Source organism: Haliotis rufescens, unplaced genomic scaffold, assembly GCF_023055435.1.
Source record: "Haliotis rufescens isolate VD_foot unplaced genomic scaffold, xgHalRufe1.0.p SCAF_20, whole genome shotgun sequence".
Lineage (NCBI taxonomy): Eukaryota > Metazoa > Mollusca > Gastropoda > Lepetellida > Haliotidae > Haliotis > Haliotis rufescens.
In genome coordinates, this window is record NW_025963891.1 from 14120398 (window position 1) to 14133823 (window position 13426).

A 13426-nucleotide genomic window follows, 5' to 3' on the forward strand; every position below is an offset into this window, starting at 1 on the left:
TAATCACGTGAATTTTGTGAAAAACGTATGAACGTCAAACCGTGTGACCGATCCCTCGTACAATGGAAAAGCCGAATATCCTTAAGAAAATATTGTAGATAGAGTATGAGAATATGGCTACAATGCCGAGTTTCTATATTACTGGGGGGCGGTCGGGTAGCCTAGTGGTTTAAGCGTTCGCTCGTCACGCCAAAGACCCGGGTTCGATTCCCGACATGGGTACAATGTGTGAAGCCCATTCCTGGTGTCCCCCGCCGTGATATTGCTGGAATATTGCTAGAAGCTGCGTAAAACCATATTCACTCACTCACTCACTCACTATATTACTGGAATATTTTATAGCATGTTTGTGACTGGTGATACGCCTAGCTATCATAACCAACTATATCAATCTCCTTGTACATAGGCAATGGATTCATGGGAATTATTAAGAGTCAAAAACATCGTCGTAACATTTTCAGCTCTTTCGCTAATGGAATCGAAAGTTATCAGTGATATTGCATTGCATTGCATTGTATGTGTGTGTTTCTGTCCACGTAAATACTTCAGATCCAATTATCCAAATCACTGGTCTTGCAAGACATGCTCCCCAAGAACAGGATTAATTTGAAATGATAAAACTACCCCAGACAGAAAATATACGAACGAGGTGATGTGTTATTACACAGACTTATAACTCATAATGAAAGAACCTGTAACAGGTATGTCACACATTGTTACGGAGGTCAGAAGGCAGTTGTTTTTGTGACATTTATTTTTCATATATATAATATAAAAACAGATTGCAGGAATATATATTTTTATTTCATATGATACAAGCAGTTCCTTCCACAAAGTACAGAAGATCCATAATTACTCCAAACAGAATCAGATTCTCCTTCATTAAATCTGTAGCATTCCATGCATTCCACGACCTAACACGATGTGTCGGAGCAGATGATGTAGGTAGTTATAAATAGTATTATTTCGTATGATACAAGCAGTTCATTTAACATAGTACAGATACTGGTATTAGGAAATACAAAACTACTCCAACAGAATCAGATTCTCTTTTATTCAACCTGTTCATGCATTCCGAGAACGTGCTGAGTTTCAAAAGTGGCAAACGCCATAGTCATTGAATGTCGATTTCAATCAGATCATCTTTGTCCTCAGCTGGAACCATGACCTAGTACGAGTTGTCGGAGTAGACGGTGTAGGGGCGAGTCTTTCTACTGTAACTGGCCATGGTTTCCTCAGCCATGCTGGCTCTGGTCTCAGCATCCTCCAACTCCTGTTTCACCTTCCGATATTTGTTCATGTTCGTGGTCGCCGTCTCTTCCTGTACAAAAGAAGCACAGGTTTTATTACGTATGAATAACTACCAATAAGCACATATCAATAATCATTATGTTGTATCCATAACAATAACATTGCACACGCGGTAGTCATACTTACAGCATCCGCCACCTGGGACTTGTACAGCTTCATCTGGCCGCTCTGCTTGTCTATGATGTCCTGCAGTTGGTCAATGGTCTTCTTGTCTTCATCCACCTTGTAGGTCATCTCCTTCGCACGACGTTCGTATTGACGGCAGTTCTTGACACATTCACCGTGGCGCATCTGTTCATTCTCAAGCTCATCCTCGAGATCTCTTACCTGGGGAAAAAGGGAACACATGTTATAAATAGAGATTATTGGCTGAGTGTGTTTTTGTATCGTAAATGTCACGTATGTTGAATACAAATTGTATATTGCGATCGTAATACATATTTCTTTTGTTTCTTATATATGAAATTTAGGATACGGAAACACACGAGGTAACGATCTGTATACCATGTAATGTAAATCTTAAAATATTCAAAGTTAAAGACGATACTTTCATCTTCTAAAGTAACTTTTGAAATGGGGTACAATACAATGACATGGTATTCCGCCCTGTTTATAATATAGTGCCAATCAAATTGAAGCCATGTTGGTTTAATAAGCTCTCACACATCCGGAACTCTATATAAAGTTCTCTGTTTTCAAAGGTGTTAGGGGGACATAGGGATCAGATCAATATCTAGGCCTTACAAATAGTAGTTTAATCTCCATGGCCTCATCTGCATAATTATACGACTGTGATCACATTAATTATCGGATTGGATTATTGCATTGGTAACACTATCTATTATATGAAAAATAGAAGAGTGTCATCCAAATATCATTTTTAGGAGAGTTTGTTTGTTGTTTAACGCCGCACTCAGCAATATTCCAGCTATATGACGGCGGTTTTTTTAGAAGAGAGAAAGTGACAAGCATGAACGTGTTTTTCCCGTAATTCTAGTCACAATGACGCACAATTTACGTTACTAAATATCATATTAAAATAACAGTATACGAATACTAAATTCAATGTAATAACGTTATAGAAGTGTTATTTATCAAATGGATAGAAACAAACAAATATCGCCAAACGAGTATTATCCTTAAGTTCATTGAATATACACTTTCATGCTATATAGTTTATGCAAAAACGTACCATTTTGGCTTTTGTCATCTCAAACGAACTGGCCTTTGCAATGGCGGTGGACAGATTGTGTTCAGCTTCGTTAAGTTTGATCTGGATTCGGCGTCTGAAGATCAAGCATCAATATTCATGTATGGAAATTTGTTGTCCTAACTTAACTTAACAAACAATTATTGCACAGCGATCTCGCATAAAAGCTCATATTTCCATGACCCTTCAAATAAATGATGTAGCGTTCTATTTCCGTACCTGGACTCCTCAAGCTCTTCGACCCTGACAGTGCCTTCAGTCTCATACTTGGATCTCCATTGAAGCATCTCCTGGTTTGACTTGGACAGCTGACGCTGTAGACCTGCCCGGGCCTCCTGCTCCTCCGTAAGCTGTTCCCTGAGGCTGACCATGTCAGTGTTCATGTTCCTCATCTCAGTCTGGAGTCGTTGACGCATCTGAGGAGACAAAAGTAAGATATAAGCTGTGTCAAATGTTTCACATGCCAACAGGATAGAAGCAGAATAAAAACTGAATTTAGACTATAATTAATAAGACTAAATGATATTGGTGTTCTTTCTGTCTCATGCACATCTGTTATGTGATACATACCCTTTGTTCATCATCTGATGAGCGTCTTATCTCTTCTACTTGGACACATAGGGAAGACTTCTCCTTGCTAAGCTTTCCAATTCGTGTTTCAGTCTCCTCCAATTGACGGGTAAGGTCAGCGGCCTCAGCCATGAACTTGTTCTTCTCCGTCTGCAGTTCGCTGATCTTGTGAGTTGCTTCTTCCACCTGGGTATTCAGCTCAGTCATTTGGTTTTGCATCTGCTTGGACATCACGCCAGAACATCCCTGTAACGAAACATTCAAGTTCATTTAATGAAGATTGATGACATCGAGATATATATATATATTAGTATATGAAGGGTCTCATTGGGATTATAACCCGTTATATATTTATGTCATTTTGTTACATGTGCAGTATGTTTTCATTGTTCTACTAAGCAGTGACTTGTGACCTACCTTGTTTTTCTTGGCATGTTCCAGCTCATCTTGAAGTTCATCAGTGTCAGCCTTTAATTGGCTCTTTTCCTTCTCCAATCTACAAAAAAATAATCACAATGTATTTTGAAGTAAGTAAATGTAAAAAAAAATGAAGCAAATATCATTTCTGAATGAAGATACATGTATTTCGTTTCTCCATTCTCTTATGTATTGCTCACCTTTGTTTGACTTTCTGAAGCTGTTCCATCTGATCATTCATCTCAGTCATGGCGTCCTTCTGCTTTTTACGGAAGTTGGCAGCCTGCGCCTCATGCTGGGAAGATGCTTCCTCCATGTCGTGCTTCAGCTTTTGTATCTCCATGTCACGCTTCTTGATTACGTCCGACTGTTGAAACGTATTAAACAGTTTGTAATGCCAATCATAACATCTTCCATTTTGATCTGACATTCAAAGGTAAAATATGTTGTGTGCTTCTAAAGTATCGTTTTCAAGAACTTAAAATCTCAAATAATGAACTCTTTACTTTCACCTACATTTGAAATAGTCGTTGTAGTAATATATTTCGTAGACACCAAATACTGAATTCAGCCCACCTGTGAAGTAATTGTGGAGTTGGCTTCTTCAAGGCCCTGTGTGATGTTGTCTAGATCATTGGCAAACTGTGTTCTCTGCTTCTCTACCTAAAAGGTAAAATTACATGACTATGGCGGAATGGTTCTCTACGATATCACATGTTATCTTGTGTGGTACAGCAGGAGTAATTATGGATTTTATATGCACGTTCATTTTCTCGACACTGGAAAATTAAACAATGTTTTACCTTTGATCGTGTCTGTCTCTCAGATTCAAGTTGTTCCTGACACTCATCAAGGTTATTCTGTAAAAGAAATCGTTGATATAAATAATTTTATATACGTTTATACTTTATTTTCGCTTTCTGTAATTCTTAGTTCAATTGGCCTTTATTTAAAAAGTAGTTCCATGGATTACAAGATTTTCGTTTGACCGATTGGTCCTTTTAATACATACCACCTTTGAAATAAATTTCAGACATGATAACGAGGACATCTAAGCTATGAATCAGGGTTACCTGGAGATCCTTTATCTTCTTTTGTTGTTGGTTACCATGTGTCTCAGACTCCTCCAGCAGAGACGTTAGCCCAGTGATCTCCTTCTCCTTCCTGGAAACAGACATGCATGGTTCATGTTACATGTTCACAAGTAGAATATCAGTGAGGACATGTGATAACAAGTTATTGTACGTAACAGGAGAAAAAGAATTGGCTATCATCTGCATGCCAATACTGTTAAAAGACATTAACATATTAAAGTTCAGTGTTGTGATTTGTTTTCTAGTAGTGCTCACTTCTTTATAGTTTCCTCTGCATCTGTCTTCATGCTATTCAGTTCTTCACAGTTGCTCTGGGAGACCTTCAAGTCCTGTTCAAGCTTCTTCTTAGTCTTTTCCACATCCCCACGCACCTTCTTCTCATGTTCAAGCATGTCTTCAAGCTGTAAAATATTTACATCTTTGAAATAGAGGCTGAAAATGACATCAAATATTGTTTAAACATATAAAAGATATGTATATAGATATCATAAACATGAAAAAGTTATAAGTTGCCAATGTTACGGCTCTGAAAACTGTCCTACCTCTACAATAACACCTTCTAGCTTCTGCCTTAATTTGTTGAGATTTGCACATTTGCCCTGTTCTGTCTCCAGATCTGACTTGGTCTTAGTTAGTTGATCTTCAACGTCCTTCTTCCCCTTTGTGAGCTTTGTAACAGTTTCACCCAACTGTGCAGTTTCATCAGTTAGAGCTCTTATTTGCGAATCCTTAGCTTTGATGTCATGTTGACTCTGAAGAGCAAAAACACCAGTAATTGTAATTCCTGCCAATTACATGAATGCAATATTTTTAAATAGAATTGTTGTTTTATACAGCAAAACTAAAGCAGCGTCATTCAACATTTACCTTTGCCACTGCACCTTCAAGGGATTCTACATTTGTCTTGAGGTCACATATTTCAGTGTCCATTTGTTTTTGCTTTTCAGTTAGCATGGCATTGTTAGATTCTTCTTCTGCTAGGCGATCATTGATCTCCTTCATTTGGACATCAGTTTCTTCCTTTTGCTTCAGAAGTTGCTCAATCCTCTCCTCACAGTCATCGATGGTATCCTGTTGGGTTTGAACCTGTAGGAACAAGTTGTTCTTGGCCTCTGTTAATGTCACGCTCTGTTCCTCAAGCTCCTTGCACCTCTGTGTCACCTTCTCAAGTTCACCCTTTGTTTTACCAAGTGCTTCCTCCTTCTGTTTCATCTCGTCCTCAGCAGCAGCAACGCTGAGGAGAGGCTTAACCTTGGTGTAGAATCCCCACCAACACCAGTTCCTCATGGCAAGCCACTTTCGGATGTTCTTCTGGATCAGTTCCAGGGAAACTCTAGGAAATATATGTGAACGTAGTGTTGAGAAAAGAAATAAAAAATATTCTGCAATAAATATTAATGAAACTTGTTTTACCTACAAATACATTACTGTACTTTGGATTCTACATTGAGCAATTGGAAACATTTTTTATGTCTTTTGTTCCTCGTTTCTTTCTGTGATTATATTCAGGCCAGATCAGCAGTGACAAAACATACCTCTTGTCATGAAGATTCTTGAGATATTTCCTCATAAGGTATCCACGAATGTGAGCTTGGAACAGAGCAACAATCACCGACAAACGTTCGTCACGGATTTCTTCCAAGTAACCAAGAACTCCAGACTTGAAGAACACTTTAGTGTTGCCAAGACGGTATTCATCCTGACCCATCTCCAGGGCTTCTAGAATCTTGCCAGAAACTACCTTTCCCTCAACAAATCCTTCAGGGATGGCATTTGGGGCCAAGATTGAATACCTGAAAACAAAATCAGTTCTCTATATCAAATATCTTACAGGTATGTCATCGATATATCAGTAGATGTTGTTCATTGTCGGCATAATGGGATATAAGAGAATAAGCAACATATGAATTTAACCTTATACCTACCTCTGTTTGAACTCTGAGTAGATTATCCTACTTGGGAAGCCCTTTCTGCAGATACGGATTCCCTCAAGTACACCATTACATTGCAGTTGGTGAAGCACAAGACTGGCGTCAATCAGACCTGAATACATGTGATATTGATATTAGAGCTGTCAAAATCAACAAGGTGACGATTTTAATAATATTCAATTATAGTATATTAAACTTCTTGTCATCTTCGTGTAGCACGAGACCAGTGTCAATCAGACCACGAACCATATATTTCAATATCAAATACTAGTTTGATTGCAGTGTTTTTTTCAAAATAATACGAGTTCTATTGTCCATTCATGTTCCATACCTGGTGTCTTGGTCTCGTTGGGAATGATGCAACGCACAAAATGAGGATGTGTGGAGTACAGATTCTTCATCAGTTTGTTCAGTGATTCCTGGTGAATAAACGTCATTATCAGTTTTAGAACCCTTGGAAGATCTAGTATTACATTTGGTACATATTCGAAAAACAAAGGAACCAGTCCTGAAACCAGTTCAATACTCAAACGTATTAGATACATGTGGTAGTGCAATAGTAAACGTTAGCATAGTTATCTTTAATTTAATAACATATTATTGGATAAATCATTCATTTTGTTCATGCATTAAAAACAGTTCAATTATTATACCCTGTGATTAGCAGATATGGTCTGGAAGGCAGAGCTCTTCTTTTTCTTCTTACCACCGCTGGCATCAGCAGCTTCTGTATAGTGAAAAGGTGATATGCAGTCATTGCAAGACCTTAGAACACAATACAACGAACATAACCCTGATCCTGAAAATAACTCAATGTAATTATGTAATGTTATATACAGTTATATTAAATATCCGAGTTACTTGAGTTACAATTGACATCATTTCATGTAAATTGCTTCAGTGATATGGAGAAACAATCATCAAAAAGAGCTGCACAGTGTTTCGTGTAAACAAAACTCCTGCCGGTGGAGACACATAGCAACTGTACAAGTGGCTCTTTAGACTGTTTCAAAAGAACACAATACTAAAGAACATAACCCTGATACTGAAATTAACATGTAATGAAATTAATATAATGTATTGTTATATTATATATCAGAGTTTATTGTTCGACAATTGACACGACGTCATTTAAGCAACTGCAGTGATTTTGATAATCAGTCGACAAAAAGAAGAGGCGGCTGTGTTCGTGTTAACAAACCTCCTGCGGGTGGAGAGAAGAGCAACTGGACAAGTGGCTCTTTAGACTGTTTCAGAAGATCCACAATGGTCTCGTTGACAGGGTCCTTGTTCTTCTCCAGCCAGCCTCCGATATTGTAGGGAACTGTTCCGGCGTAATGCTTCAGGGCAAAGTCACCATGTTGGCCACCCTTCATGGATTTACTCGGTTTGAGGAAGTTGGGAGATTTGCCCATGTGGTTCTGAGTCAGTTTGTCCTTGAAGGTCTTGTCAGATGCTTTGGGGAACATGCACTCTTCTTCTAAGATTGACAGGATACCAAGAGGCTAAAATACAGTAAATTCATGATTGAAAAATTAACAAGATAAACAGCAAGGATTAGGGTGTAATGAATGGAGCCTTTAATAATGCTGTAAGTATGATGCAAAACGACATTATAGACAAGAAACATTGATTCAAGTACGTATTTTCTATAATGATGAAATGCAATACTAACCTTTTCAATAAGTTCAATGCATGCTTGTAAATCCATTCCAAAGTCAATGAACTCCCACTCAATGCCTTCTTTTTTATATTCTTCCTGCTCCAGCACAAACATGTGGTGGTTGAAGAACTGCTGTAGGCGCTCATTGGTGTAGTTGATACACAACTGTTCAAAACTGTTGAACTGGAAACAAAGTTGCAAATGCTGATAAAACGAACTAAAATTCAGGATATCGGCAATATATATTTCACATGAACTGTATCAGGTCTGTGTTATATCCTAACTTATTTATAGTAACAACTGACTGTCGTAACGCATTACTGTTAGTATGTTTAGGTATTGAAAATTACATGGGTTATTTACAATATTAGCTTATTATATTTTATGGACTTAAATTCCTAAACAATTACTAGTTTACCTACACTTATTGATATAAGTAACATTTATCCTCACATCAAAGATTTCGAAGCCAGCAATATCCAGCACGCCAATGAAGAACTGCCTGGGTTTCTTGGTGTCCAGGGAGTGGTTGACTCTCTTGACCAGCCAGTTGAACACACGATCATACAGTGACTTGGACAGGGCACCGATAGAATAGAGAACCTGATCCTTGGTTCGACCTTGGGTGACGTAATCCATGGCCACTTTGATCTTGGGTTTACACAAAGCCTTCAGGAAGTCACCACAGTTGACACCCAACAGGAAGGAAACCTTCTCAGCCTCAGCAGTTCCATCAGGCTCAGCCTGTTCACCCTTCTGCTTGAACTGCATCTCGCCCATGTGGAGGATAGAGCCAGTGCACTTGTAGGCGCTAGTTTTCTCCTCCGGAGTAAATCCCAGGACATCAAAGGCAGCCTATAACCGGAATATAGATGTTTATTGATACAATATAGGTAGAAAGTAGACATTGAAACAATAATAAACTATATATATTTAATTCTTATGTAAAACCACAAAGACAATTTACATCTGTCATCTTCATCTCCTCAACATCGTCGATGCCGTTGACAGTGAGTACTCCTTGATTGATGAAGGAGAACAAACCAGCATCGGGATTGGCCACGATCGTCTCTGAAATCAAAAGTGCTTTTATAGTACACGCAATGAAAGCAAAATGTTTTACAGATGTCAAGTACTATATATAATATATAATATATAGTGTTATGTATAATGTCATGAAAACTAGTAAATACTTTTCAGCATCACTGTTAAAACGGTAAAATGTATTAATAAGACCAGACAAAGACAGATGCTTTGAGGTTTAATCCAGATATCAGATGTTTACATTTATGCCCATCGAATATGGTTTGATAAAGAATATTATTTGATGATCAGGTAAATACTACGAAAGTGTTTTACCTGCAACTGATGGTATCGCTCCAGACAACATCTGGTAGAAGATGTGGTAGTTCCTTTCAACAGATTGCTGGTAGGTGACACGAGATTTCTCCAACAAATCTGTTGTTTGATGCAACAATATTTCATTTGTTTAACTATAAAGTTCCAAACGATAAAAATTACTGAAATATAATTGATGTGTGACGACTTTACTTATCTTTCAAAACACAACTGATTATGACGGGATTTTACAAACAAATCTGTCATTATACAAGGTAATATTTGACTTTTGCTAACCTTGGTTATTAATAAATCCAGTATGACGGGATCGTCTAACGTGAACATCAACTAAAGACGTCTATCTGATAATGCGAGATCCAGATAAAAGATTACTTACATGTTTCAATGTCGGCGCCAGCAATTTTACCGGAAGAGGCGAAGTGAATTCGAACAAATTTTCCCTGAATAAATAAATTAATACCATTTACCAGAATATGAATGTAAATCCACAATCATGTACACTATGAACAACATTTATTCAGCACGATATACAGTAATATGAAGAATATTGGTACGATACAATAGATTGAATATTGTAATTTCTATATTGATGTGTTATGAAACATATCGAACACAAATGTAGACTTACGAATCTTGAGGAGTTGTTGTTACGTGACGTCTTGGCGTTACCATAAGCTTCAAGAACAGGGTTAGCCTGCACAATCTGATCCTCAAGGGAACCCTGCAACAGAAGCTTAGTTGTGAATTCATGTAATTATCTATGGTAATGGCAAACAATTGATATAACGTTTTGTGAAATGGGTGACTACTGCATCTAGAGTCATTCACCTTCTTTTCCTTATCTATGGTAATGGCAAACAATTCGGATGAAATTTTGTGAATTTAGAATATTACTATGTCTACATTCATTCACCTTCTTTTCCTCTTGCTCCACTTCTCCCTTGGAGGCAGCTGCGACAAAAGCGAAGTAGGCGATGACCTTCTTGGTGTTCTCAGTCTTTCCGGCTCCAGATTCACCACTGTTTGAAATAGCACATTGTAGTTATGTGTTTCAAATGTAATCTACAGTTTGCTCTATGCTATTACATCTGTCTGATACTTAATGGACACGATGCCAAAACAGGAGCATTTAAACTTCAAAGGATATCAAATTAGTACTGGTATGTCAAATGATGATAAACTACTACAAAACTGTGTTATACATGTGGCACCTTGTGGGATCATTTCAAATATACAAGGATTTATTCGTGTAGATCTCAGTGAATTTGTCTGTCCTATTTATTTGGAAACAAAATCTTAAACTGCCTGGGGCAATTGGAGTACATACGTACATAAGAACAAAATATTACACATTTATATGACGTCAGTGATAGGCATACTTACGTTATCAACATAGACTGGTTTTCACGATCTGAAAAAAAATCAAAAAATCGTGTATGGGTGAAAGAGTGTTGTGATAAACATCACAGTATTGGATTTAATGCCAACATATCCCATTGATAAAATCATCGTCAACGGATACACTGTATGTACCTATGTTGTAGCCTGTGTTAATAATTCATCTTTTTAGAGCAAGAGCTAAGATCTCATTGAACATGTGTCATCATAAGTCTCCCCAAGATGTGAACACTGAATACCTTGCACCATGAACTGGTAGGCGTTGTCAGAGACGGAGAACAAGTGAGGGGGCATCTCGGTCTTCCTCTTGCCTCTGTACTTGGCCACGATGGACGGAGTGTAGATGGGGAGACGGCGGTACGGGTTGATGGCGATACAGAACAGGCCAGAATAGGTCTGTAACAATGCGGTTAAAATTAGTGTGATTCTTGTATAGGTAGTTAGATTGTTCGATTTTCATTATTCATTAAATCATATTTTTCAATTCAATTTATTTTCCACATATATTTTTATTTTAGGTTATGTAGATATAATGGAAACCGCATGTCATCATATTTCGATATGTATTTAATTGATGTGAAAATATATGTAATAATATAAGGTAGTGCTTTCAAATAGTTTTGTTTTCACCTTCATCTATCACATTAAGGATTACTCACATAGATCAACCCAGAAGTGTATCTGGCTCTCAAGTTGTACAGAACGCTGGCCTCGTTGAGGAAGGTCATGTTGGCAATGTCCTCGATCTTTTCGTACTTGGGAGGGTTCATCGACTGGATGTCGTCCTTCTTAAACGTCTTCGTCTGAAAGAAGGGATTTCATTTACATTACATCTCATGCAGGTCCTTTAAAGTCTATACATTTTAAATTGAAATAAAGTTTCTATTTCTACTTGAAATTACAATCTGTAACATGATATAACAACTCCGGATAATCGCACCTGTTTGGAATCAACAATTAGGACTGTGACGTCATCTCCTGCTGTGCTCTGTATTTCAGCAGCAATAAATCCCTGCTCTGCATCGGGCGCCCAGCAAGACTTTTTGGCATCAAAGTTTTTATTCTGCTCCTTCAACAGCTTCTTTCGGTCCACAGCAAGATACTGCATCTCAGGGTCGGCAGGGTCGTATGAAGCCATGTTGACGTGAGACGAGATGTGTCGAAATCAAGAAAGATTGCAGTCGATCAGCTCTGTAGACGAACAAATAATCATGATAAAATATTATACACTTATTTTAGATTGACATCAGAAAAGAAATGCATTTAGTCATGAGCGTTTATAAGCACATATATGCAATTTTGAAACGCCAATATCTAACATGAAACGCCTAACTTATAATTCTATAATTCTATACTTCTGTCATGGAGGTCACATTAATTCTACCAAGTCACAATATATTTAATAGCTTATTACACCGACAACAGAGTTTCTTCAGAAACATATCCAATACTTACAACGATAGCTGCCCTGTTCTCCCCATACATTCTATGGTTTATATATACCCGGAATTTGGTTAATATGTGATGTAAGCTTGCTTTACGATTGGTCAAGTTCCACTGCCAGACTTATGACATCACATCTTACCGATTACGGTACCGTGCTGACACCGGCATTGATTTACACATCGTGACGCTGGCTGATGTAACAGCGAGGTTTTCTAAGTGGTATCAATTGCCTATAATATATATCGAATACATTTCTTATTGTCAGCAGGGGTATTAGTTTGTGTCTTGTTTTAAATATTATACATCATGTACATGTGCATGATATGCTTTTATTAAACATTTTCTTGTTTTGAATATATATATATTCATGTATTGAACTGTATTCAGCTGCATTGTCTATTTTGGAATAGATGGTGCAATAAATCATATTATCAGAAAGAGACAACTAAATTTACTTATGTATGTCGCCTTATTTTATATATCAAAATGTTCTCCTGATTTATTGTGCTTTTGAAGATTAGTAGTTATATATTTTCATAAATGTATGATACATACACTCTTTATAAATATATTTACGAAACAAGGAACATAAGGTTTTCACGTGAGGTAAAGTATAAATATAGCTTTTAACATAACTCCACATGGGACTAGGCCAAATCGGTTGTCTAATGGCCTGGTAAGTGCCACCCGTCGTGTTTGTACTGCTGTATCCAGACATCTGTACATGTGGAAAACCAACTCCAGTATCACAAGATATGTTGTCGATAGTCAAAGCTCACAATATGGAAGGTGGATCATTAAAATGTCGCACCGTTGATGAGGCAATGGGTGATCAACTTAAAGGTATATGAATGTTCAGACCATAACTGATAACGTGAGCTCTAGGTTAATATACATTCTCACTGCAAGAGAATAGCCAGTCCAGATTATCTGCCGAAACAGATTAAAATTTGGTGTAACGGGCAAAATAGCTGTGAAATTATATAAATGGACTACTGAAAACCAGTGACGACACCAGGTGTTCTCG

General features: G+C 37.6%; 1 protein-coding gene across 1 annotated transcript; it reads right to left on the reverse strand.

The window, feature by feature from the left end:
- Positions 1–790: 790 nt before the first annotated feature.
- LOC124132124 (myosin heavy chain, striated muscle-like) lies at positions 791–12091 on the reverse strand. Its single transcript, XM_046495815.2, has 29 exons — positions 11894–12091; positions 11613–11756; positions 11193–11349; positions 10939–10966; positions 10469–10574; positions 10184–10276; positions 9932–9995; positions 9556–9654; positions 9164–9267; positions 8650–9051; positions 8209–8379; positions 7735–8038; positions 7187–7260; positions 6865–6952; positions 6528–6645; positions 6138–6395; positions 5470–5935; positions 5145–5354; positions 4858–5003; positions 4582–4672; positions 4312–4368; positions 4085–4171; positions 3709–3875; positions 3509–3587; positions 3092–3337; positions 2741–2937; positions 2504–2597; positions 1438–1638; positions 791–1321 (listed from the first exon to the last, which is right to left on the reverse strand). The coding sequence occupies exons 1-29, from the start codon at positions 12089–12091 to the stop codon at positions 1169–1171; spliced, it is 4602 nt and encodes a 1533-aa protein (XP_046351771.2). The 3' UTR covers positions 791–1168.
- Between the last annotated feature and the right edge of the window lie 1335 nt (positions 12092–13426).